The 26435-nt window shown below is 48.2% G+C and overlaps 8 protein-coding genes across 8 annotated transcripts; 5 read left to right on the top strand and 3 right to left on the bottom strand.

Moving 5' to 3' along the window:
- Positions 1-63: 63 nt before the first annotated feature.
- On the bottom strand, positions 64-3381 carry AGABI2DRAFT_184639 (hypothetical protein; the record flags this gene model as incomplete). Its single annotated transcript, XM_006460079.1, has 9 exons — positions 2937-3381; positions 2743-2909; positions 1522-2683; positions 1050-1471; positions 927-999; positions 805-872; positions 735-756; positions 488-681; positions 64-424 (listed from the first exon to the last, which is right to left on the bottom strand). The coding sequence occupies exons 1-9, from the start codon at positions 3282-3284 to the stop codon at positions 64-66; spliced, it is 2817 nt and encodes a 938-aa protein (XP_006460142.1). The 5' UTR covers positions 3285-3381.
- Positions 3382-3487: 106 nt separating this feature from the next.
- Positions 3488-4487, bottom strand: AGABI2DRAFT_202900 (hypothetical protein). The gene is made up of 5 exons (XM_006460078.1): positions 4424-4487; positions 4312-4376; positions 4221-4263; positions 4013-4170; positions 3488-3962 (listed from the first exon to the last, which is right to left on the bottom strand). Exons 1-5 carry the CDS (start codon positions 4482-4484, stop codon positions 3606-3608), a joined length of 684 nt encoding a protein of 227 aa, XP_006460141.1. The 5' UTR covers positions 4485-4487; the 3' UTR covers positions 3488-3605.
- Positions 4488-4565: 78 nt separating this feature from the next.
- Positions 4566-8503, top strand: AGABI2DRAFT_117099 (hypothetical protein; the record flags this gene model as incomplete). Its single annotated transcript, XM_006460077.1, has 4 exons — positions 4566-4613; positions 4668-5127; positions 5187-7925; positions 7980-8503. The coding sequence occupies 4 exons, from the start codon at positions 4566-4568 to the stop codon at positions 8501-8503; spliced, it is 3771 nt and encodes a 1256-aa protein (XP_006460140.1).
- Positions 8504-9066: 563 nt separating this feature from the next.
- On the top strand, positions 9067-9686 carry NdufA4 (NdufA4 NADH dehydrogenase 1 alpha subcomplex). The gene is made up of 4 exons (XM_006460076.1): positions 9067-9158; positions 9210-9220; positions 9275-9345; positions 9398-9686. Exons 1-4 carry the CDS (start codon positions 9096-9098, stop codon positions 9637-9639), a joined length of 387 nt encoding a protein of 128 aa, XP_006460139.1. The 5' UTR covers positions 9067-9095; the 3' UTR covers positions 9640-9686.
- A 252-nt stretch (positions 9687-9938) lies between these two features.
- AGABI2DRAFT_191905 (hypothetical protein) lies at positions 9939-11345 on the top strand. Its single transcript, XM_006460075.1, has 5 exons — positions 9939-10036; positions 10090-10214; positions 10270-10381; positions 10437-10764; positions 10820-11345. The coding sequence occupies exons 1-5, from the start codon at positions 9947-9949 to the stop codon at positions 11311-11313; spliced, it is 1149 nt and encodes a 382-aa protein (XP_006460138.1). The 5' UTR covers positions 9939-9946; the 3' UTR covers positions 11314-11345.
- An 11-nt stretch (positions 11346-11356) lies between these two features.
- Positions 11357-13673, top strand: AGABI2DRAFT_184635 (hypothetical protein; the record flags this gene model as incomplete). The annotated part of the gene is made up of 10 exons (XM_006460074.1): positions 11357-11394; positions 11446-11657; positions 11709-11821; positions 11874-12121; positions 12182-12243; positions 12303-12375; positions 12431-12636; positions 12688-12890; positions 12943-13013; positions 13071-13673. The coding sequence occupies 10 exons, from the start codon at positions 11357-11359 to the stop codon at positions 13234-13236; spliced, it is 1392 nt and encodes a 463-aa protein (XP_006460137.1). The 3' UTR covers positions 13237-13673.
- A 4768-nt stretch (positions 13674-18441) lies between these two features.
- AGABI2DRAFT_219861 (hypothetical protein) lies at positions 18442-21393 on the top strand. Its single transcript, XM_006460073.1, has 6 exons — positions 18442-18668; positions 18723-18754; positions 18806-18875; positions 18927-19176; positions 19227-19846; positions 19910-21393. Exons 1-6 carry the CDS (start codon positions 18463-18465, stop codon positions 21192-21194), a joined length of 2463 nt encoding a protein of 820 aa, XP_006460136.1. The 5' UTR covers positions 18442-18462; the 3' UTR covers positions 21195-21393.
- A 24-nt stretch (positions 21394-21417) lies between these two features.
- Positions 21418-26074, bottom strand: AGABI2DRAFT_184631 (hypothetical protein; the record flags this gene model as incomplete). The annotated part of the gene is made up of 10 exons (XM_006460072.1): positions 21418-21690; positions 21744-21833; positions 21882-22092; positions 22165-22327; positions 22380-22545; positions 22593-22768; positions 22820-23025; positions 23076-23361; positions 23422-25455; positions 25507-26074. 10 exons carry the CDS (start codon positions 26072-26074, stop codon positions 21502-21504), a joined length of 4089 nt encoding a protein of 1362 aa, XP_006460135.1. The 3' UTR covers positions 21418-21501.
- Positions 26075-26435: the final 361 nt, after the last annotated feature.

Raw genomic sequence — 26435 nt, 5'->3', positions numbered from 1 at the left:
TGTAATCTATATATATCACCAAAAATTCCCTAGATGAATAACTATAAACAACAACCATCTACATTATCCTTCTGTGCCTCTAAGACCGGCTTTGCGACTTTTACTCTTCCTCGACCTGGAAAGAGTGAGCCCTCGGTTTGCAAGGGGAGGCACAAAACCGAGGAGGGACTTCGTGTTCCTCGTAGCCTTCACCTCAGCCTCCCGCTGGACAAATGGAGTTTTATCTTCAACTTTTGTCGAGCCGCCAAACATGGGGCCCATAGCTGGGTTCCAGTCTTTTGCACTGTTGGTAGTGAGCGAGTCGGAGTAGACGATAGGCAGCGGTGCTTCATAGCCGATGATCCCTAGTTGACGAGAGAAATACTGGACTGCCGCATGGAATGCTGTTCTACGCGTGTTACGAAGACCCCAGTCTTGCCAATTGCTGCAAAAAAAAAAATACCAACTTCAGCTCCAGGTGACACTTGAACTGCGATGAATAACCCACCCATTATGAGTAAGACCGATGGTCAGCTCCAAATATCGTTGGTACACGATGTGTTGGGGAGTGACGTTTGTACTCGGTTCATACCATCGATTTTCTTCTGTCTCGAGCCAGTCGTTCAAGCACTTCTCAAGCGCGTCAAGCTTTTCTAATGGCGTGCGCCAGGCAACTTGCATGGTAACGGTTTCGAAGGTATTCTGACAAATAGTGAGCAGGTGCTATAGTGCAGGTTTTTTGAGATCGTAGTTACCCCGCTCCTACGAACGTTCGTGCTAATGAAAGATTAAGACCTGATCAACAAGACGCTCTCAAATACGCACATAAATTTGGCAAAAAGCTGACTGTTAAAATAATATGTTTCTGTACCATCAGCCCGGGCGAAAACGGTCTAACTAGGATGTTAGAAGGGATTCATTGGAGGATTGTCAAGTGAATAACTCACAGCAAACAAATTGACTCTTTTTACAACAAGATTCTCCTGATCAATGAAGCAACGATCACCAGTATCGTACGGACTCCGCAAAATCAGTTTTTGTAAATAAATACGAACACGTAAAATACTTACTGGGTTACGAACAAGAACATGATTGCATCAAAGGCCCGGCTGGCAGAACTCTTGAAGATGAAACTTGCAGCGATTCCAATGGAATAAACACTCGTCAATGAATCGCCAACCTCGACGCCGAACACGCTTAAACTAATGAAGAACAGTATGACGGCAGCAAAGAACAAGATGATTCGATGTAGAGTCGCCAATGCTTCGCCAACATCACGCATAGAACGCGACAAGAAACGCCGTTCCTTGTACACCTTCAAAAGCTTAGTCTTGATTTCTGAACGGGAGATATCACCGTTGTCGTTCTTATCGAAAACACGGAAAGCTTGCTTGGCAGTGTCTTCATCGGGAAACGCGGGATAAAAATCGGATGGAATCAGATATCGACGGTGACGATCTTTGAAGCGCATATAGATAGACCGAGCCAAACGCTATTTACAAATGTCAAAACACGTGTTAAAGGCAAGCGACAGTAAAATACCTTTGCTTCGCTGGCGGAACTGACATTCCATTTCATCTCTACCATATCATCCTCAGACGTCCTTGTGATATTTCTGGCATCGTGCATTACGGCGTTTTTAAGGGCCTTGGCGGCTGATCCGAATAAACCACCATCTTCGCTTGTTCTCCGACTCCTTTCTTCTTCAAATTGTGCCTGTGGCGGATATCTATGCGGGTTCAAATGTGATGGCGTTGTGGGCCGCGAGGGTGGAACGGATGGAACGTGTGGTCGAAGCTCGATATCTTCAAAGCCACTATTGGTCGTGGTCTGCGGTTGCACAAAGGACACTTCTATAGGATTACCCTTTCTTCCCAAGTCAATGCCTGATTTTCTATGTTGGCGTTTCTTCTTCTGATTGACCAAAGTGGCGTCGCGATCCCCGTCGGAGGTGTCTCCATCGTTGCCGTCATCAGCGTGCCCATTGCTTGAGCGGGGTAGACCAGCGCTTTTGAGCGCCAGATTGAGCCGTTTTGCATGTTCTGAACTCGAAAGATCGGAAGATTTCAAGCCAAAGATAGGTGACCGTGTGCCAGATTTGGGGCGTGGAGGACGATAATCGCGAAGTTTCTCTACGACAGAAAGTGCTTCTTCCAGTGAAGCTATACGTTCCTTGTATGCGGTGCGATGGAAATTAAAAGCTATTGCATGTGAAAGCATTCGTGAGGCGCAAATGACCAAGGCAAAGAAGAACATGAATTCAACGACTTGGGAAAGGCGATAAGTATAACCGGCACGGCTATTTTGTGGGTCACCATTGTCGAAAAGCTTGTATATGCCTGCGAAAATAATGATCCAACTGACCCAAGCGCTGGCGGCGTAAAAGGCGGGCTTGATGTTATCCTTGACTGAGTTGTACATCTCTATCCTGTTTTTGACATACTCTGATACATGTCCCCAGGCGGCGGCAATAATGAAACGGGCAACGACGGGGACAAGGTCAATGATAAGGGCCAACCACCAGGAGATGATCAGATTTGCAGCAGCCCAAAAGAACCAGGCTTGGACATTATCATTGACATAATGCCGAAAATCAGACTTGTGGGGTTCATACCAATAGAAGTGAACGATGAGAGGCGGGATGACAAGGATGCCAGCCATGAACATGGAACCCAGTAGGGTAGAAAAAAGGAGGCTTAGGATCCTGTGTAATATCGGATATGTATCAACGACTAAGTCGGTAGGCATAAGTTAGCTGCGTACCTGATAAAGCTCCATCCTTCAGGTTTAGATTTGATGCCCATCTGTTTCTCAAACTTGGCTTCTTCGTCGTCAAGGTCCTCCTCGCCAGACCAATCGTAGTCTTCATCATCTTCGTCATCGGTACCTGCGATAGACGGTGTTGCACTGTAGTCATAAGAATCCTGCTTCTGGACGACATTGGGAGGATAGTGAACCGAAGGCTTAGGTTTTTCGTCTTCGGCAAAAGATTTCTCCTTGCCGGTCGCAAGTCGCCGATAGTCAGTTTTTTCCATCATCGAGGACTCTTCGAGTAGGTTTACACGCGAGCTTGATTTGTATGGTGGTGAGGAAGGGTACTGGGAGAGGGGCTGAGGGTCGGAGGAGGGATGGATGGGTAAACGGAGGTTGGAAGAGCTGGCTAGAGTACGGTAGGGAGGAGAAGCTTCGCTGCCGGAAGCGAGCTCGTCCTGACCAGTGGCGAAGAAGTCCTCGTCGCGCCGGGCAGCCAAGGACTGTGCATTCGACAAATTAGGTGTGTCATGAGTGGGTTTCCCATCACTCATCCTGGTGCACGAGAAGGCGTTTTGAATACAAACCTCACACGATGCACAAAGAAGAGTGGAGATGCGTCAGATACCACTGAGAATCTCGGAACAACGAACCCGAAGATGGATGATAAATGAGTGAGGGCAGTCAGAGCAGATAGTGGATTAGGACACCGTTGGAGCCATTGGAGCGACCCACCACGACTCGCTCAAATATCCATCAGGGCCATCGAAATATATTGACGTTAAAAATTGATTGTGCATAACGTAAAATACAGGACAAGGAAAAACTTTAAAGCAGCCTCCCAGGGTCGCGTCGCCATGCAGCGTATTTACGCGCTAACCCTTCATCAGTACTCCGCCGCCTGCAACGTCGCCTTCCGTGGCAGGTTCTGAGGTCTGTCGGCCAAGGATTAGAGCATCTCCAGCAACCTTGGTGTTCTCCTTCTCTTCCTTGATGATTTTGCTAAATTCCTTGAAGCCGGGAAGGGAAGCGTCTCCCATCAGTTCAAAGGCAAGGGATTCGGACGAGGTGATAACGGCACCGGCTTGGCGCAGACGGGCAACGGCGACGTCGATCTCGAAAGCGTTGCAGGAGGAAATGGCGTCGAGGGGTAGATAGGGCACGATTGGCTGGGATCGAGTGGATGAAAGCGCGAGAAGTGAGAGGGCTGTTTGGAGCACGCAGACGTGGGACTAAAATGCGGGTTTAACAGATAACCGGGCTAGAACGGTGGTGTGCTCACTTCGATACCAAATAATACAACGGATGTAGTTTGAGGGCGTGCGTCAAGAATTGCTTTGATATCTGGAGTGATCATAGAAAAGCGTGTCTTGTCGAAGGCGCCAAGATAGAGAGGCCCGAGGATACTGGTATCGATCCGGGGGTCTATTGGACCGAGCGCTAGCCGGACATTGATCGGGAGGTGGGCATGCGAGGCGATGTGAGCGTACCTCGAGCATTCTGGGTAGTGGCGACGACTGGGCAGTCAAAGTGCTGTGGAAAGAGTGAGTAGGCGAGAGAGAAAAGACAGAGAAGGACGACCTTGGCGATCTTGAGGAGCTTGTTTGAGGAGAGGATCAGCTGGTCGTAGGCATGTATGGCGGTCCCTGGACGAGGGGTGAGGGTGAAAGTGTGAGGGGGAGAGAGGACGGACTGAATCTGGTCTGGATGTCGCAGAGGAAGAAAAGGGTCGTGCGCGGCGAAAGCAGAGGCATGGGGTGGCTGTGCTGTGGGCCACTTTCTCTGCTTCGCTCTCCCTCAACCAGTCACTCCTTCTCCTTCACTTTCTTTTTACCATGGACGCCGTTCCCCAAAATCCCCACGAGTCTGCCGCCCAAACCCGCGTGCGTGGTCTGCCTGGTCGCCACGCTGTTCACCCACTCACGCTTTCTCTCTAGATCGACTCCTTCAAGTTCGGTGGCCCGACCACTACCCCCGCCCCAGGCCACAGGCCGTCCCATTCTCGCTCCCACTCCCGCAATTTCTCCTCCCCCTCTCCTCTCCCCCAAAGCACATCCAACCCCCTCTTTCCCATCTCTCAAACGCCGTCGGACCATTCTCTCAACAGATTCTCGTTTCCTTCCTCTTCTGCTCCCGTCCCGGCTGCGACCAAGCGCAATTCGCACCATCGTCGCCGCTCTTCAGTCTCGACTCGAACAGAATCCGCAGAACTCATGGGTGTATCTCTTCCTGAACTCCCACCCTCCAACTCCGAAGGCAACGTCAACCTTGGAGACCGGGATTCAATCCGCCGTCGCGCTTTGTGGGCTCTCGAGGGTAAACCCGACGTTTCTTTCGCCAAGGTCGAAATCCCCGATATCACAACACCGACCCTTGAAAATCCTTCTTTTGATCTCCGTCAGTTGCCATCTGCTGATTTAATATGACGGAGCTCTTATTCTTTCCCTTTTGTTTAGCAGCAAAGTCTACATTTGCCACAGGATCAGCGGGCTGCCTTGGACCAAATCTTATCCCAATGCTTACGAGCAAGCGTGATTCATTCAAGCTACTCGCCACCTCGTCTTCCTCCAAAGACCAGCTTCACACCCTCGTGGAGGAAGAAGAGGAAGAAGAGGAACCTGTCCTTCAAGAGGAAGATAAAAATCAATCCGTGCTTGCAACCGCTGAGGTGGTCGAGTTAGAAATTGAATCTGGCAGTTCAGATACTTTTATGGATCAGGACGGGGAATCAGCTGCGGATGACACGCTTCCGTCCATCTCCACTCGAGCTCGTCCTAACCTACGTCCTTTGTCCCTCAAGCCAGAAAAAGTCGCCCTCCTCCATGAACTCCCAACTCCTGCGTCAACCCCTAGCCCTAGGTCCGGTCTAAGGCGCTTGTCTCTTAGTCCTAGCAATAGTTCTCCCGATGATAATATTCAGACCGTTACGCCAACGCCGGTTTCTCGCCGACCTCAACTCACTCTCAAGCTTAGCGAGAATCCTCCTCTCCCAAACCACGAGGATGATTCTCGTCCGCGTCGCCGAAGCAGCATCACCTACAAGCCGTCCTCTCACGATGTCACCCACAGTCTCGCCGGTCTACCAACACCAGAAATGACCCCAACTTTCCGAGATGGTCGTTTCTCTATCCCAGATCCTACTCGTCGCAACAAGAGTGAGGACGAGTTTTTTCCGGGTGGACCCTCCCAAAACCGTCCACTCAGCGCAAGCGAGCAGCACTTCTTGGTTAAGTCGCATAAAGCGCTTTTGGCGCGCATAACGGACCTTGAACAGGCCTTGATTAACCGACGTAGAACGTCTTCTATGTATACCCCTTCGAACGCTGGTTCGCGACCGTCATCTATGCTCTCTGACATCACTTCCAGTGACCCTGGCAGTGAGCCGAACGATGAAATGCTCAAGTTGGTAGTTGATCTCAAAGCGGAGCGGGATGAATTAAAGAGCGATATCGATGGGTGGAGGACCCGTGTTGGTGACATGGAGAAGCAGATGTCAATGCTCACAACACGCATAGATGTTGAGCGTCGTGATGCCTGGGTCGCCCGTTCGCAGGCTAGGTTATTGGAGGTCGGAAAGGCTGCTGTTGAGCAAAAGCTTGAGGATACTGAAAAGGTTCTCGAGGAAATTCGCACAGAGTGTCGAACCCTCAGGACAGAAAAGGAAAACCTGGTTAGTGACAATGAAGAAATCATGGCTAAAACGCACGACCTCGAGGAGCAGCTCAAAATTGCCTTGATGGAACTAAAACAAGAACGAGAGGAGAATAATAGGCTTCGAGACGAGATGCTTACTGCGACTGCCCCGATCATATCTGCGATTGTAGATCGTCCCCCCTCATCGTATGGTCGTAACGCGAGAACCGCGTTCTCATCCACAGACTCTACAGAAAGCTCCGCCACGGAAGTAGAGATGGAGCTCGCCAGCGACTGCGAGGCAAAATTCAGCTTTATGCTCAAAGCTGTTCCAGAGGAGGATGAGTCTAATGACAATAGTGAAGAGGACAATGGTCTCGCCGGATACGAAGATGAGGAGGAATCTGACACCAGTTTCCGTTCCTCATCTTCATTTGATCTGTCGGACACGCAATCTGAGAGTACTTTGCTCTCTACAGGTCTTTCCACTCCCAGACCACGAGACTCGCTTTTCACTATACCTGAACCATCGGCTTCCGAACAAATGATGCATCATGATCAGCCACCGCCACCACCGCCACCCCCTTCTTGGATGAATTGGACATTCCCGCGAACTGCACATGGTCAGGTAGTGCAACACAACAAACAAGACTCGGTTGATCATTTCTTCGGGTGCCTTGAGAATGAAAGTGGTAGTGATGGTAGCTTGTCTCCTCATTCCCCGGCTGAATATTCCATTGAGCAGAGCAAGAGCTTGTTCTGCAACGCATTGAAAGATACCCAGGACGATGATGTTTCTCCTTTTTTCATGCTACCCCCAGGTGTCGGCGTTGTCGTAGACGAGAAACGATTGGATATCGTATTCGAGGAGGAAGAAGATGCTATGTCAGATGATGATACACCGGATGGCGAGATGTTTGGTGAAATGGGTGGAATCAGAATCACACTTTCACCTCCTCGACCTGAGGATGATGGTCTTGCCAACGGTGATGAGCTCCCGCAACTGCTGATGCAATCATCTGTGGAAAAAGCGCCACAATTGCCGATGTTTAATTTCGGGGATGAGGATGACACTGGATTCAGCTTCGACAAAGCTTTAGAACGCAGTCAGTTTGAGGAGAAGAAGAGAGAAGAAATTGTTGTACCCACCGTTGTCATCTCCCCACCTGAAGCTGTAATGTCGTCTTCGGTTGAAACTCCTGTAGTTCCTGTGCCGGCTGGTGTTCAAACACCACCTTCATCCATACCTCGTTCAACCCCGCCTCGTTCTATCTCGCCCCGTTCAACTCCACCCTCAGCTATTCCTCGCTTTGCTGGATCTCGTCAATCCCCCGACAATACATCATCTTCCCGTAGTCCCTACGTTACTTCCCCTCCAAAACGTGAAGGTGCTCTCCCCTCCTTCATTCCTCAACCTATATCTTCGCCTTCTCCCACTCGAACCTCAGTACCTACCAAATCCCAATTCGCTGGAAATGCTCGTTTTGTTCGACAACCACAGAGGAAATCAATGATGAGCAACACTTCGGGAAGCTTTGAATATCAGGAAACAAGTGCCAATGGTTCGCCCCCTGCATCTTACATTGCCATTCGTACGTGCTGATTTTTTGGCACAGCTTATGTTCCAGTGAAACGAGATGACCGTTCCAACAGATTCTCTGACAAAGACCCATACGGCCATGAAGATGGCCAACAAACTCAGATAATGAAGAGTGTTGACATTACACAACTGAGATCAACATTTGACGACGAACAAGCCTCCTTCCAGCGACACGAAAATGTGATGAACCAAACCACCGCCTCGACTCTTACATCAATCATGACTTCTCCCATTGCGGCCAAATTGACTTCGTTCATGCCTTTCTCGTGGGGCGCGGCCGCTGTACGTGCTGCTCCAGCTGCTACCGGTACTGCTTCTCCATGCTCGAATTCGAGCCGAAGCTCCTTATCCTTTGACCGACAAGTGACCGGTCAGTTGTCGCAAATCCTTCGACCGCAAAGACAAGATAGGGGATTCGTGGCCCGCCAACACCAATTGGAGAAATTGAAGCAGAGAATGAACGTGCAAGGTAAACAACAGATGAGCTTTGATGTCGCTCCGCACTGCAGGAAATGCTCGAGCCACGTCGTCGTTCTCTGAAGTTTATCCACTCTACGGTATTTCTCTTGGCCTTTGTTCTTGGACTTTTATCCTTTTCTTTTACGACTATGAACTATCCTATGCCACTATATCCCATGCATTCGTCCATGGCTTGTACTTCTTTGGTGTTTCTACGTGATGAATGCCTTGTAGTTGGCATTACTGTAATTTCGTTCTGTTTTTTGATCATGTTCTTTTGTGTCATAACGTTGCCTTTTTACCTGTGCTTGGCTCACAGGCACTTGGCTTGATGCCCCCCAATTTTTTTTTTACTTCATGTATTACTATACGACTTTTGGAGCGCTTTCAATAATAAACCATTTGTTGTTTGTGTATTCCAGGCGAGAACATATCAGGATGTGATACATCTTTTGACATAAGTATCTATGGACTCTATTCTGCCTCGTAAAGCTCCGTGCTTCTGGACCTTTGTTCCCTCCTAATATGCCCATCTTCTCCTTGGATGGCTCGTATTTATGGTAGTGGCTCCATCTGAGTACGCGGAAGAACCCGAGAGGTAGCGTGGGAACCCGGAAGTGTTGAAAGGCAGTCGCTGCGACTCTACTCATTAAATCTACCTAATATCCTCACTATGGCTCCTCGACCTCGACCAACGCTTCGCAACAGCTTTATGAGAAACTGGTATTCCGTGGAGGTATGTAATTTCTCTCACTGTATTGTGCCCGCTGAAAACTTTCGGATGCAGGCCATTCCGATGTAAGGCACTGTGTTTGCTATGTCCGGTTTGAGACGTTGACGTCTATGGGTTAGTTATGTGATTATTGGAGGCGTCGTTGTTGGCGCTTCGTGGTTCTTGGGTCGTTTGGCTACCGGACCCTATGGTAAGTAGTTTGGCGAGTTCTCTTCTTCCGGGCTGACGGTATACACTTCTAGTCGTTTGGTCAAAGTCCAACCCCACCCCTTGGAACACTATCAAACCTGATGAAGGCACCAAGATAATGGAGATCAACCAGAAATTTGACAAGAGGTATGTTTCGTCTTTTAATGTCCTCCTAAGCTTCGAGGATATGCATTTATATCATTTTGTAGCTGGTCGCGCTCTTGAATTTGCGCAAGATTTTCTTTTTTTTTCCATACATTTCTTTTTGCGTCCTAGTACTGCAGTTGCAAGCTGAAATAAAGATTGAAAAGAAGTGCCGGTGTTTTAGCGCGAGTGAATTGCTGAAAGAGATTGTGTGAAGATGCTTGGCAGGATATCACGATGGTCCGAGAGGTGACTCCGGACTTCTGACTCCTCCCGGAATATTCAAGCCGAGCTTAGGAAAACAGTAAGAGAGAATGCTATTCTTGCTCAATGGCGCAAGTATGGTGTCAATAATGTGCAATGCACTAAGTATACTTGTGCTGCACCACTGTAAAATGAGTTCTGCGGCTATTTGATCGGCATGAATTGAGTTGCCTTCCTATCACGACCATCGCACTATGGTTCACATGGTTCATGCCTACAGCCACCGCACATTAACAAATCCTGCTGAAGGTGACGAAGATAAACCTGTCGATGGATTCCAGATGGTGAGCGGAGACAACATTTGTGACCAGGAAAATCTTACTGATATTATTAAAAGCCTCGTGTAGGGCCCATGGATCTACCTGCACTAATCTATGGCTGTGGGGTATTTTCAGCTCAATTCAACTCAGGTGATCATATCATGGGTGAAGAGGGGACCCGAGCAATCCGCCTGGCTTTGCGGTATGTGATGAATCGATCGATTCATTGATAGAGGAGCTTCCTGACGTCAATGTAGCTATGGCATCAACGCTTTTGACACCGCCCGATACTATGGTCCATCGGAATATGTCCTTGGAAATATCCTCCAGGCGCTTAAAGAAGAGTTTCCTCGCTCATCTTATCAGATAGTGCGTCTCCTATTTCGACGCCACATGGGTCATCTACTCAATGAAGAACTGCAAGATGACAAAGTGCGGCCGGTTTGCTGCGAATGACTTTGATTACAGCCCAACAAGGATTCGTCGATGCGTCCTAAAGAGCCTTGAACGACTTCAGACAGATTATTTAGATGTGGTATATCTTCATGACGTGGAATTTGTGGCTACGTCAATTTTACCAAGGCTTGAGGGTAACCATGCCACTGCTCTCGACGACGAAGCGGTTGCATATGGTCTGGCCAAGGGAGATGAAGGCAAGATCAGGGGTCCAGGTGATCAAGCCGTTCTGCACGCATTGGCTGAACTTCGTAAACTAAAACAAGAAGGCATCATCAAGAAGATTGGGATTACTGGTACGGAACGCGAAACTCGATAACAGATGGAAAATGCTTATCAAGTCATGCACAGGCTATCCTCTCCCAACTCTTTTAAGGATCGCCATTCTCATCAACAGTACTCCGCCTTTTGAGCCCCTGGACGTCGTGCTATCATATTCTCACTTGACACTCCAAAACTCAACTTTCAATGACTTTGCACCCCATTTTTATGAACGGGCCCGAGTCAAGCAACTTGTTGCTGCGGGACCGCTGAGTATGGGTTTACTTTCACCGAAGCCACCCTCGTGGCACCCAGCTCCCGAAGAGCTCCAGACCGCTGTAGCCAAGGCAGTGAAAATTGTACAGGATCTACCTACGCTCGCGCAGGGATACACAGCTAGACAGACAGGGACAAAGATGCCGTTGGTGGCAGGGTTCAGCAACGTCAAAGAGGTACATGAGTGTGTCAAGGTTTGGAGAGAAGTGCATGAGAAAAGAGACGGGTCAAGGCTGCAGCAGGAAAAGGAGGTGATTGAAGTGTTCGGGAGATCCCAGTATCTAGATTGGTCGTGGAAGTCTCCGTAGAGTATTAGAATGTACATACAGTCATCATCTTTCTATCCTCCAAATGGCTATCGACGGCCTCATTCTTCTCGACACTACCGGGTTAGTTTTCTGAACCGAGTATGGTTCCTCGCCTCACATTTCCACTGTCAGCCGGCCGATCATACAGTCTGGCTTCAGGTCGTCTCATCCATCCTACCCGCTCCTTCACGTCGACGCGTTCAATAATGCCGTTGCAAAGGCACCACGGCCTTCAGACATAGATCCCGTTCTCCACGTTTCTTCACTTGTCACTGGCATCGCTAGTGCTTGTTGCCATATCACCTGTGGGGACTTGCGAGTCCTTTGCCCTGTCAGTGGGGATGGTGCGTGTCGATAAGGACGTGTGGTTTCCGGTTGTTATTGACGACTAACAGTGGACCCTCTCTTCGCATTTGCATTTATGCAAACTTTTGTGGACATACTCAAGGAATACTTTGGCACAGTGTCTGCCGCTACGATGCGGGATAACTTTGATGTTGTATATCAAGTGGGTGCCTCGTCGCGCTTGCAATCGCTGCTGATATTGAAATGTCCGCAAGCTTTTGGAAGAAACTTTAGATGCCGGTGGAAGACCCCTGACGACCTCCTCCAACGAGCTACGAGATATTGTTCTACCTCCTTCGCTCTTAACAAAGCTTCTTAACGTTGCGGGTGCCAACACCACTTTCGCTTCCGCAAGTGGAAATCCCTTCTCGTCGTCAATCCCTTGGAGAAAAGCAAACGTACGTTATAATGCTAATGAAATCTATTTCGATATGGTGGAGGAGCTCAATGCAATCGTGAACAAGTATGTCTACCCAAGGTTCATCAATCGTCATTTGGAACTAATTCTATAATGAAATAATAGAAACGGCGTCGCGCTATCGAGTACTGTGTGGGGAAAGATCGAGGCCAACTGCAGATTGTCAGGTCATTGTGATTCGTAGTAGAGCTCAACCTCCTCATACTGAGTGGTCTCTAACTCATAGGGACTCCCGATTGTCTTTTGTCGTTTACTAATCCTCAAGCCTTGACGGACTGTTCTTTTCATACTTGCGTACGGTGTGTCCTCTATGCATACTATCAAAAGCTCGCTGGATGCTAAGGTACCTTCCAGGCTTCAACGATGGACACGCGATAAATCGCTATCCTTCATCCCTCCAGATGGGCATTTTACTCTCGCTGAATATCGTTCTGCCCCTGCAGCCTCGTTGCCCACTGCACGCCTGACATCGCCTCCTGTATCTAAGACCCCTGCGACGAAAGATTCTGTACCGATCCCGTTCACTGTCAAGACCAATTGTGATTTAGGCATTGATGGAGGTTGGTACATGACTTTGACCTTCTCGTACACCCAACGTTAACGGCTTGCAGCTCAACTAGATATTACATTCACGCCACGCCTGACTTCAAAATCGCTGGAGAACGTTGTAATAGAGATGAACTTAGGTGAAGGAGCAGGGGGGATCAAGTGTGTGACATCTCGTGGATCTGGAATTGGTCGCCATATGGGTACCACCAACCCGGGCATTTTTAGCAACATGGGTACTTCATGGGCTTTTGACGCGAAGAACAATGTATATTTGCCGCATTTACTCGTTTGGTATGTATCTCACTCTGCACTCACAGGTCCTACGTTGGGAAATTTTGAACGCTCCGCCGTCAAGCACATGGAATTTGCGGGGATCATTCACAACATTGTTTGTATCTATATTTTGTCATCCGCCATCCTGATCACTTAGACGAGCAACGAGCAGATCAGCCAAACCTCGCCCAGCACACGCCCTCCAAATCCACTTCAACATACAATCATACACATTTTCTGCTATCAAAGTGGAACAGCTGCGGGTTACTGGCGAAACGTATAAGCCTTACAAAGGCGTTCGTGGCCGTTGTGTCGGCAACGTTGAATGGAGATGGTGAACTGTCCTGGGTTATCCGCCTACCTCGTATTCACTCTATTTTGCCATGCCATGATATGCCTTCTTGGCTATATAGGGACCATTCTTATGGTTCAAGTATGTATTCTTTAAAATGCTGGCAAGGGGTCGCGCTTGCGTAAAAATCAACATAGTGGAACTGAATATACTTCATTCTTCTGCATTCTAAGACCAGACCCTGAAAAGTCAAAGGGCACTTGAAAGGAGAAATGTGCGTAGACAAGACACTGAGTCCATCATAAACAGCTTCGTCTGAGCAGTACAGTGCAATCCAGAAGGTCAGATTCAGGAACCCAGTTGATCATCGCGTCCTAATAATACCGGCATTGATAAGTTTTTCAATTTTCTGGCGAACGACGGGATTCTTCAAATGGTCTTGGAGTGCCTGGGGGTTTTCCTGAGCTTGCTGCAAGATTGACTGCATGATAGGGTCGTTCATAATTTCCTTGAAACAATGGCATTGGTGACACGATACCACAATAATTGTAGTCATTAACTCACCGCAACTTCTGGATCGCGCATAGCCCTTTGTAGCGTCTCCTCCTGTGATTCATTACCACGCTGCGCGAAGAGAGCTTGCTGGCACTTCATCTCTTGTTGCTGTATCTCTTTCGTGTGTTGTCTCTCCGAGTCATGGTTAGTTGCTTCCTGGACAGCCTCAATTGCCTTGGTGTATTCCCGCATCGCGAACAGCACAGTTGATTTGCGGATATAGGCTTTGACTATCGCCAACATTAGCCTATATATTGATTTTTTTTTAAACGGACACATTACCAAAATTAGGATCCACCTTAATCGCTTCGTTGACATCTTTTAGGGCCTCAGGGAGGGCAGCCAACTTCGTATATGCAGCTGCACGGTTGTTATACCCACGTGCGTCAGATGGATCGCGCTTGATGCTCTCAGTGTAATCCTTGACGGCTCCTACAAAATCACCTGTCTTAAATTTTACATTTCCTTCCTCACGAGCGACATGGCTCTTTTCAGGATCAATGTACGCCTTTTTAGCTTCTTCGGCAGAAAGGCGTTCGGCTTCCCGTAGCTTATTGAGCACATCCGGTGTTCGATGCTCGGTCAATGATTTTTGAAAGTATTTGATAGCAGATGGTAGATCACCCTTGCGCTGGTAGGCACTCCCAATGCGACCAAGAGCCTTGGCGATGAGTGTATAGTTCGAACGCAACTGTGCGCACTGGTCAGCCAAAGCAGATCAAACACGTCGATTTTGGTGACTGACTGAGCGACCCTCGTCAACTGCCTTCTCGCAAATCTCAATAGCCTTATCATAGTCACCCTTCTCGAGGTACGCAGCTAGATGATAATCAGACTTGGTGGTTATTTTAGTCATTAACGCGATTACCTCACCTGCAGCATTCGACAAAAATGTGACGTCTTTGGGATATATGTCCCAAGCTTTTTCGAAATGTGAGATGGCAGTGTCAAACTCTCGCTTTTTATATGCTTCAGAACCGAGGTTTTTGCTGGCCTCAGCTTGTTTTTTGGCCTCAGCTTCTTCTTCATCAACATCCTCCATCTCTACATCTTCCTGTGCAGGTGTGGGTTTTGTCTCCTTGGGTCGAGCTGCAGGAGGGGGAGTGGAAGGACGAGCCGACTGTTGGGGGAAATCATCACTTGAACCTTCCGGTCTTGTCTGAGCCTGTATATCAATACCCATAAGAACGCCGAGGGCATCAATCATGCGTGGGTCTTGCAAGGCACTTGGGGGAGAAGTGAGCTAAAAAGACAGAACATTAAAAACAAAAAGAGTCGAATTACTTTTGTGCGAGCGCAGGATTTCTTTGAATCTGTTGTATCTGAAGCACATGCGCTTGAGAAACTTGATTCGTAGATCAGAGTGGAAAGGTATACCTGTTGAAGGAAAGCAGGATCTGCGAGGTGTTTCGAGGTGCGTGGATTAGCCGCCAACTTCGCAAAAGCAGCGGGGTCGGAGAAGATTTTTCCTAGTCCAAGGGGCTCATCACCGCCTGATGCAGCTATGGATGATGTTCCTGATTCTATGCAGTTATTCATATCTCTGAAACACGTACCATTTTGCGCGTCCTTGACCTCCTGGAGGCCCTTTCGCATGGCGGGACTGTCCTCGAGTTTAAGCCCGGTTTCATATGCTTGAATCGCATCATCGTAACTGTGCAAACCATGGAGTGCAGCACCTTTTCGTAGATATCCCTTTGCCCATGATGGATTACATTGAATGCACTGGCGAGATTATCCCGATCAATGTCAATGACTTCATGCAGTCGGGATGGGCATACCTTCTCGGCGTCATCAAGGGCAACTGAATACTCCTTCTTTCCTGCATTTGCAGCGCTGCGGTTGGAGTATAAAACGTGGTTTTTCGGGTCCAAGTCAATTGCCTTGGAAAACAAGGTGATAGCCGTATCCCAATCTTTAGCAGCAAAGGCTTTATTACCCTGATCTTTTAGTGAATTCGCCTGTGGGTTGATAAGAATTTTATTCTGTCATCGGAGAAAGATTAGATTGTACGCACGTCGGCCATAGTTCAGACGTTTATCTGAGGTGCGTCGGTGGTGAACACAAGCTTTTAAATTCAAGACTACCGATTGTTCTAGAAGCTGCTACCAAGGATCACGCCTGGATGAACTCAACCCTAACCCCATCAACAGCGCAATGCATCACAGTCTCACGCGAAGCAATGTAACTGACCGACTCACCTTGTAAACCTTTAATCGTAGGTAGCCACCCTTGTTCTTACAGAGATATTGGCAGCATAGCGCCCGGTTGCGTGCACTGGGTGTCAATTCTAGCTGGGATCGAGAAGGATATAACCGATATATTTAATTCCCACAGAGTTGATGAACACTGAATGGGTCATATCACACAATTAGAAATCCAGTTTTCTAATTCGTTAGCAAATGAACATGTGCCAAAACTTGGCATACTGGTACCCTATGCGAAGTTGGAGAGTGTACAAGAACATTTTCTGAATGTGCGGGTGTCTTTGTGTTGCTATACTTGGATTGATTGATAGTGTGGAAGTTCCTACGCTGCCAAAGAGAAAGGTATATGTTACTAAATCTACAAATATACTCAAAAGCAAACTCAACCCTCATTCTATCACTTAGCCTACGAAATTTATTATCACCGAGTCAAATCAAGGAAAGTCGAGGCAAAGGGGAACGCTACACCGTGAGACACATCCGGTGATTGCCGGACGATGTTTGGTGCCAGTCCCTAACGGTAATTACTGCGAGAGGATAGATTGTTCTGACATAATCTTTGCTCGTTTCGAAAATGCAGAGAGCGAGCGTATGTAGGAGCCTGAGTGCAGGGTTGCTACTCAAATCAAGTTGGGGTGTTCCATATTTCTTGTTTCTGACACCATTTCTTTTGTTCGATGCATTCTAAACACATAACGTCATATCATTGCACCCCAAAAATGTAGCGCTTTGTGTACAGTCATTTGCGAGCCCCGACTCGGAGGTGCTAAAAATGCCCTAAATCCGTTATGCTCATGGTCACTAACAACGGATTTTATTCATTTCTAATCCACCTTCGCTTTTCACCTTTCAACAGTCAATGTCGTCATTGCCGTAGTACACACGTCGGGGTTAGTCGTGAAGTTTCGAAGCCTGATGAGTGATGAGAATGACGCTGTGGTACTCGTTGCTCTGAACCTGATGTCCGGGGTCCCTCTTTTGCGCGGTAAGTCAGTCAGAAGTTAGACAGTTCGGCGAAATCTTTATCTCCTGGACCCTGTAAGACCCTACACAACATACAATGACATCAGCGTTGCGAATATGTGTACATACTTGTTCGACGTTCAGAGCATTCGATCAACAACAAAGCGTCGACCGACTTTTGCCAAATCGTACGCCATGTCCAAATTTCCGAAGCTGTTGCTGTACTTTCCGTTCATTAGCATCATAGTTTCAGCGGCAATATATGCATCTGATGGGTGACATGTTGATAGAAGTGCACCGTGTGTCTTCCATGTCCTGTAGGGGTTACGGTATTTTCCCTGGGGACCAGCAGAATGAAGACAGTCGGTCCCTCGTCCTTCGTGCCTTCCCACATTTCCAATTTCAGAACTTCCGACGAGGACGCCGGACGGATAGCGGCCGTGATCTGTGGGAGTTCGGCTTTGATGGTGTAGATCACAGTGGGTCGACCACGCTGCGCCCTTTCGTCATCGGGCCAAGGTTCGGAAAAGGAACCAGACATCTTGACCATAGCATCCCTGAGGTAACCAGTGCTCACTGCCGTACAGACCAGTTGAAGCGGGTCAAAGTTGGCAGTATTGAGGAGCAATAGGGTTACTGTTACTATCACTTTGCGCGATAGTCACTGGTTAGGTCAGTCACAAGCGTCAGGGATCTGTGGTATGTTATGGAACGCCAACCACACCGCCAGAATGACAATGAGTGTTTTAGCTCCGGTAAACCGGTGAATGGAACGTTAGATCGTCTCTAAAAAGGAGAGAGACAAGCCAGCCTTACTAGGAAATGCCTTGGATCCCGACTCGGACACAGCTGACTTTGGAAAGTTACTTCCAAAGGAAAGAAGCATGTGCATAAAAAAGTCAAATTCTCGAGCAAGCCGAACAACTTGCTCCCCGTCTTCTTGAAGTGGATTCCAATAGATTGCCCATTCGAGAGATACAGATTAGCACAGGCTACCGTGCCAGTTATTGCGGATGCATTGACCAACCGTAAGGTGGAGACGGGTATGGCGGGTGAAGTCGCAGCCAGTTGCCAGATACTTGAGATTTGTACAAGGTTGTCATACTGTTTGAGCAAGATCCATGCGACTATTTTTTTTTTGAAGGAAGATCCGCGAGGGTGTGCCTGTAGCACATTACTCACATAACACAGAAGGAGAGAGAGGGCTGGCGATGGCAAACCCGTGTTGCGCTGATATATATGTACACATATCGTTTGATGTCAATAGGGTCGATGGCGAAGAGGAAGATCTAGCTGGGCGGGTCAGTGGTCAGCGCGTCAGGCCTGAAAGTGACGTCGAAGGATATTTTTGTGTGATGGATAATTTAATGGGTGGCCGGGCAGTCGGAGAGTCTCCGGGAGGTGATGCTGGCTGGCGGTCAGGGTGCGGCTGAAAGTGGCAGAGGACCCCGGAGACGGGGGCCGTGGATGGGAATTAATATATTAATATAGAGATATAGTCGATGCCCCTCTTCTCTCCCCCCACCCTCCCATCCCCCCTCCACGCCATGACCGACGACCACTCCTCCGTCGTTTCCCCAACATCGGCAAGGCAAAAGCCCAGCAGATCAATAACCTCGGGCACCGTGCGTCCCAGACATTCTCCTCCCCCAGGCTCTGCAGAGCAGAACGCCGATGGACGGCCGCCCACAAAGCGTGCGCGCAAGGCCATCAACTGTGAACCATGTCGAAATAGCAAGCTGAAATGCGACAGGTAGCCCTTACACAAGCTTTTCCTCCGTCCTTTCCTCACCATATCTGTGTATAGAAACCGACCCTGTTCGTCCTGTGTACTGCGGGGTAAGTACCTGATGGACGCCGCACAATCGCTATGCTCAATGTAGCTTCAAGGCACCTCGGCAATGTGCTATCAGGATGGAAAAGGCCACGAGGGAGAAATTGGCCGCGGAGACGACCATCAGTGGGTTTCCTGCTTCACTCTTCATCCCAACAAAACTTATTTTCTCGCAAGATATACCCGTATCGATCCTGCGCAAGAGCTATCCAGAATCCGCCATTCTCTCTCTCTTGTCGAAGCATATATATACCCCCACCATCGCGCGTCCCTTCCCCGCCGCACTACAGATGTTCCCAGTGTCATCACGCCTAAAAAAGAGCTACTTGAGATTGATCCAAAAGCCTCATCTCAAGGAGTGGTAGGAACGCAAACTTCTGGAGGGTTCTTTGCTGGCCCAACGAGCGCTGTTACTCACTTTTTGCTGGTATATTTCCTTGATACATGAGTTTGTATGCGCCTCACGAACTTCCTCAGGATGACGCCAAAGAGTTCGAAGACACCGAAAATCGATACTCAAGTCAAGAGCGTGTAGAGGAATTCGGCCCAGCTCAATATGATCGCGATTTACTTGCCATGCTCCCGCCAATAGATGTCATCGACGGTCTCATCAACTTTTATTTTGAGCATTGCAATTGGATATACCGTCATATCAACCAGCCATCTTTCACTCAGCAATGGGAGCGTTTCAAAAGTGGGAGTTCATCCGACCGTATAGTGCTTGCCACTGCTTGTGCTATGATGGCATTAGCGACGCAGTACCTGCCAGCCCAACATCAGCTCCTTGAGGGTTTCGCTGAATCCACCGAAGAAATTGGCTTCAAATTTTGGGAAATTTCTGGGATGTCTCTACAAAGGCGACTGGCTGAATCACGATCGTATACTCTTGAGCTGGTGGAACTGCTTTTGTGTCGCTGTCATTTCCTGACAATGCACAAAAATGACAGTGAAGAGATATGGTCTATGAGGGGTGATCTCGTCGCCATTGCGATGGCAATGGGCCTCCACCGTGATCCTTCTAAGTGGAGAAAACGCTGGGATCAGCAGACGACGGAAAGGCGTCGTTGGGCTTGGTGGCATATATTGCTATTAGAGCGGTAAGCATTGATTTCGTTTGCTTTGTCATTGTCTGATACACCTCATATTAATGGAATCTGCAGCTGGCAAGCTTTCATATTCGGCAGGCCACTAGCGTTCGCATCACATCATTTTGACACGCAACTGCCATCATTTTGCGATCCCGCACTCGATAAAAGTGGACGTTTGTACTTACCGAACATCGCTCTCTTTCGTCTCGCTTCCATTCTTGGTGACATCGTTGACGATGCTCTCTCAGTACGGGCAGTACCCTACGAAAATGTACAAGCCAACGATCGTGCCTTGGTCCAATGGATGGAAAACTTACCACCTGAACTTGACCTTGATGAATACCGTGTAGCACGGAGTTTGGCATCTCCCAATATAGCTGTACGCCGTCTCGGCGTTCAGAGTATAATCATTCGCACTTCTTATTATCATATCCGTTTTACCCTCCATCGCCCTTACGCCAGCCCCAACATCGATAGCCTTACTGCAACAGGCAAGCCCTCCAACCTCGATGCCAATAAAACCGCCCAAAGTCTTGAGATAGCGGTTAGTGCTGCAGAAAAGCTGATCACTATGGTTGGCCAGTCTCGCCCAGACATCATTGCAAACGTCTCCTTGGCAGTGCCCGCACATATGAACTGGGGTCCTTTCCACTGTTTTTCTGCGGCCATGTTCTTTTCCTTCCAACTCATAGCAAGTCCTGACCAACCTGGTGCAGGTCTCTTCCGTGCTAGCATACGGAAGGCCATGTCCACACTCGAGCAATGCAGGGGCGGTGCTGTTGCTGACAAAGCGTTCAATATCTTACAGACTCTTGGACCCCTTTACTCCCCCGAATTTTCGCAGGAAGCTTCTGAAGCTCGAGAGCAGGTACGAACACAAGTATTTAGTCGTATCGCCAAACTGGCATTCCCGTATCATGATTCTGGCAGTAAACGCCGAAACCAAGAATCACCGAATGGACGAGGGATGGATTCACCCACGACTTCGACTTCAGTTAGTCCCCCACTCAACGGCGTACCTCCTCAATACGAGTCCCTCCAACCCCATATCGAGTCCGCTACGAGACAATCGGCGACTGTGTACCCTCATGGTTCAATCACCGGCCACATGGACTCCTCAGGAGTCCTGATTCAGCCTAATGTCGAATCGGTTTATCAGACCCAAGGGTATACAACATCGGCGCAGCCTATATATGATACACGAGGGTATAATCAATACAATGTCCATGCAATTGATGACTCAACTTTGTGGGGGCCAACTTCTGGTTTTGGGCAAGAATGGGCTCAGATCTTACTCCGTCCAGAGGTGACGGGTTCATCATTACCGCCGAATGGTCGACATATGCCAGCGTCATAGCCACTACTCTCTAGTAAACCGTCATAATTCAGCTTTATGTATTAGGTTTGTTACGTATCTATTTCGTTGCGTGCGCACAGGGCTAGTATTTACGGACTTTCCACCTTATGATATATTTTCGCAGTATGCTTCATTGTTCGGCATCTTGTCATTTAGAGTAATTTCAGCGGTATAGCCATTTAAATCCAAAAAAATTTGCACAAGCTAAGGAACAGCCAAGTGACCGGAATGTGGATTTTCGGCTTTTTATTCCTTTCTGGATTACAGCAACGGATGCAACAAAGTCAAAAATATCAATAATACATAATCAGCGAGACTGTTGTGAGAGCTTTTGCAAGTATTTCAGGCGGACATTCAGTTCACCTCGAAGCTCAACAAGGTGCTTAGGGGGTTTGTGCTGCTCAGCGGCTGCTACAAGTACTTGATCCAAGAGGTTGTAAGGCAGCCATGTCGTAGCCGCAGTTTTTGATGATTCTCGCGTTAAAGAAGGTTTTGCCTAACGTCCAAATCAAACCATTTGTGCTTGGTTTGGAAGTAATCGTGACTGACCTTTTGGATCATTGAGAGTGAATATTCAACTGCTAGATCGACTCGCTCATGTCTTAGCGTCGTTCGAATTAAATATTCAGGATGATGTTCCTGGACTACTATTCAGCGACTAAGGATACCACCAGAAGTATAACATACCTCCAAAGTTCGGACTAACCAGGGCGGTATTGCGGTACCCTTTTCATGAGTCAGAATAGTATCCAGAACAGTTTTCGAGTAGCGATAATCAGTTTGTAATGAATCATGCCGTTCAAGTGACTGTTGAAGATAGTTCCAACCCCTTTCTGCAGGGGTGCGCGACCAAGAAACTACTTTGTCAGTAAGCAACCAATCTGCGCCATCTGCCAGACTGTCGAGAAGCGTTATGGAAAATATCGACGTCAAACCGAAATAAGATGCCGAAGTTGGATAGGCCACTCACGATGTCCCATCCGGGGTGCTTTTTAAGCGAAGACAATGTACTGTCAATTGTGAAAATGTATCGGTCATGTTCACATCCAATGCCCGGGCTGTCATCAATGCTTGCTCGTAAAAATTCTTATTTACTAAGCGCATAACAACCAAAGCAGGCGGCAAGAGAAATTCTGACGAAGAGATGTGATCAGATAACCTGGATTGAACTCCAGATAGGCTTGCCTTGAGAAGTCAAAACGCTCGGATCCTTGCGGATGAGATCAATCTGTGCCCGCAACAATGCACAGTCATACTGCATATCTGAGATATGCACAACCTCAACATCACGTTTTCTAGAAGAGAATTTGTCCTCGGGAACATGGTTAAAGGCAGCACGTCTGTGAAGAGCCTGGGATCTGTTAGAGCAAAACAAGGAATAGAAAACACTGTTCTTACTGCGTTTGAGAGGGATTTGGGAATGACTATCCACGCGTTTCTGCTGTCTATTAGTGATAAAGCATTGATAGCAATCATGATAGCCTCCAACTGCGCTTGAGCCATTTCGACAAAGGAGGCGCCATCAACAATTGCAGCTTTCAGCTTCAGAGCATGCTGATACATGACGAGGGCACCTGGAACAAAAGCTTAGAATGAACCCCAAAAGAACAGTAGATTTAACATGCCATCGCGGTAGTTACCCTTCTGAACATACCAGGTGTACAGTATATGTGCATATGCTGGTCGAGAATTTGGTTCGACGTTTCGCGCTTTAAACGAAAGAGCAGCTTCAACTTCCTTCGCGATCCCAGCAAAATCGAATGACATGAAGGATTCAACGGCATTGTTTTCGCACATGTGGAAAGTCAACTGACTGACACATTCCCGTTTCCTACAGACAACTTCATACATTTTCCAATGGATGAAAAGAAAAAGCCTTACTGCTTCTCGTATGGGTTTGCCATCAGTGTGGCATATGCATTGTCATATCTTCCGAGATCAAGATAACCTTTGATTACAGCATACCACAGAGCGGAGGTGTCGACATCGGGAGGTGCGGTTGAGATTGCCAGATGATCAAACAAAACTTCATAGTGTACCAACAGCTGGTTCTTGAACATTTCCGATGCATGAACGTAGAATGTAAACGATGAATCGAATGCCCTTGCCGAGGGTACTACAATAAGCAGCGCATCGCGATCGTCCTGCGACAGCGCGCAGTCCGGACCTGTGTGGCATTTATTAGTGAACCTTGCAAAAAAAAATTACTGTAGAAGAAAAGTGTTACCGAAGCTAGAGGCGAGCTTCTCCAGCAACTCCGCCGAATCAGCTGGTCTTCCAAGTTGGAGCCAGACCAGAGCAAGTACAAAAACTACGCCGGGAGTGCGGGGTAACCAAGCCAATAGACTCCGAGCCACGTCGTGGAGGCCCAGTAACCGGATCCTTTCGCAAAAGAGAACTTCATGTTTGGTGGCATTTGACGGTGACACTGATCGCAAGAGGCCAGTGGTGTCCAAGAAATAGTGTGCTGCCTCTGGGGGATGACTTCTCGCTTCAGTTTGTAACAAGAGCAAATGCACGATAGAAAAGCCAGGCGCAAGCATGGAACCGTTTGAGAAATTCATGTTACGCATTCGAAGAATTACATCTTCTGACCCTGCGCGCTCCGTGGGCTGTTCTTCTTGCTTATTGGAGGGCCTCACTGGCTGACTTGAGATCTGACGTAGCATCGATATGCCACGAAAGACAGCAAACACCTCCGCCAGAAGCGATGGATCCCAGGTTGACAGATCATCGGCAATGAAGAAAAGCAAAATCATCAAAGATAGACATAAGTCATAACGAGCACTAATGGTTGTGAGAATATATGCGACGGTTAGCCCTGTCGACAAGTCGGAAGGATTTTCTGGGATAATTAAGGTGGTGGTCCCATCATCTTCTCGTTTGACCACGTCGTCTACTCCACCTATGACATCGAGAGCGGTACGGACAGCTGTATCTAAATCACCGACGCTTTCCAGGCGTCCCGTAAACCACTCCGCTTGTCCTTCAGGTAAAGCGTCTTGAAAACATACTCGCCTCGCCTGATCTTGTATTATATCGGAGAAACCAAACGCAATCTCTTGGTGCAAAATATCGACTATGCGATCCTGTACTGTTGATATCGCTTGTGGACCTACTTTTGACCGCAACTTCCATAAAATAGCTAAAAGGTGGTATTGCGGGTCAAGAATGGCATTGCGAAGAGATAAACGTTGGAGTTGAATTGGCAAATCTTCGTTAACGAGAAGACCGATGCGTTCTCGTTCCACAATGGCAACGCCATCATGGTCTTTGATTCCGAGTGTCAAAGGCCAACGCGCGCTGCGTTCAATCTCGCGGCAACGTGCTATAAACCCCTCCCAATCACGTTTCAGGGCAATCCAATAAGCTGCATGTTGCGCAGCACCAGTTTGAGGATCCCTATTCAGATTAACCGTGCATCCAACAACGCCTGCGATCTGCTCCTCAACAGTGGCATATACTGTCGTTAACTGAGGCGGTGGGGCGGAAGGAAGGGAAAGACACATATCGGTGTACTGGTCAATGGCAGTTTTAAGTGTCAAAGAAGAAAAGACTCCAGGTCTCAGGAGAGCCTCAAGATACTTTTCAGTCAGGGAACCTGGAGTTAGGAGTTGCTCTTCCAGATATGCGGGGGTCAAATCCGGTTCGTTGACATAGGTAGCAACACGCCAGCTTGGTTGATATTCCTCGTCTTCCCCTTGGTCTAGACGCAACTCAGCCAGCTCGATTGCCGATCTTCCTTGCCTCTCCCAAAGGGTATACAAGACATTTTCGTGAATGATGAAGTCTTGTAAGTAGGAATGAATAGTGTGTTGGGGGCATTCAAAAGTTGTTACGTCGTGCAAATAATCGCCATAAGTGTCGAATAATTTGAAGGTGCCTCCCGACGTGGCAGGAACGGTGGGTATGAAAGCCATAATGTATACTCGTTCATTATGAGAAAACACTTTAAGCAGTGAACGAGGCGTATAGTCAAGTAGCAATTGTTTGACACCATTGCTTGAAGAACCAGGTGACGCAGAAAAGGTACCCTTGTGCGAGCTAAGGTTTTTGCTCGAAACACAGCCGACTTTGGCTTTCCACAGTCGCAAAGTACGATCTCGCGACAAGGTCCATAGGTGACCAAGGTCAGTCGGCCAGGGATGGCTCGCCATAGCCACGATATCATCACCTCCAGACGCTCCGGATTGTAATTGAAGGTAAGAGGTCAGTGATGTAAAGAATGAACCATAATTGAAGATCGTCTCCGTCCAGTCATCTATGCAAGAAGTTAGAATAGAGGCCGTCAGCCAAATTTGCCTTCGCGCACCTTCTTGTTCATCGTTTTTCATAAGGTTAGCTTCGAGACGAAGTATTGAAGCGTTTGGTAAGGCTATTGTAACTGAATGAGTTCCTTCAACATGCACCAAAAGTTTCTCGTTTTCAGGGTAGTTAATGATACGATGTTCGCGCGGCCAGACAATATCACTGGTGTTCTTCCATAGGTTTCGGCCGTCTAGCTTGACAAGCAAGCGGTAGAGCGATGCAGAGGCGGTGACTAAAACTACGTGAAGGATCTCAGAGTCCACTAAGAAGAGACCGACACCTGGTAAGATTGGTGCCGGAAAGACAAAACGGATAGAGGGAACTTTGTAAGAGAGGGAAGCGAGCTCCGCGATGAGTCCACCATGAAGGAGGCGTAAAGCTATCGTTCCATGGGTAGAAGTGGTGAGAAGCGTTGAGAATGTGGCGTGTTCGGGATGGATATCTGAGTCGGAAGGATTTGGAGGCAGTGGTACCTGCTGGCGGGAGGTGTTGATGGATATGGATGTTGGCTGCTGCGAATAGAGAGGAGAGAGGGGCGTTGAGACGAGAAAACCTTCCTCGATGCCTGCCATGGCCTTGGACGAGACGCGACGCTTGCAAATTCAAAGTTAGCACGCATCAGTTTCCCACGCCAGCACTATATCCCCCAGCCAACGACGCGTCCATGATATACTCCCTCCCTCTAATAACGATGCCTCCGAGGACAAGCCAGCATCGCACGCGTGCATTAACACCCCGAAGTTCATTATGTTATTTGTCTTTTCAGTGGGCGACACATGGTCCCTCTCTCGTCCGCGTTCATATGAGGCCTTCGATAGATACTAGCTGTCACAATAATTTATTGCCTACTGGTTACCGCATGGCTCCTCACTTGGTATTGGCTTCATGGCCTGCAAGCTGACGCGACAGGACCCCTTGATCTCTTGGACAATG

This window comes from Agaricus bisporus (assembly GCF_000300575.1).
Source record: "Agaricus bisporus var. bisporus H97 unplaced genomic scaffold AGABI2scaffold_4, whole genome shotgun sequence".
Lineage (NCBI taxonomy): Eukaryota > Fungi > Basidiomycota > Agaricomycetes > Agaricales > Agaricaceae > Agaricus > Agaricus bisporus.
The sequence above is the reverse complement of the archived record's forward strand: the minus strand, read 5'-3'. Positions and strand labels throughout refer to the sequence as shown.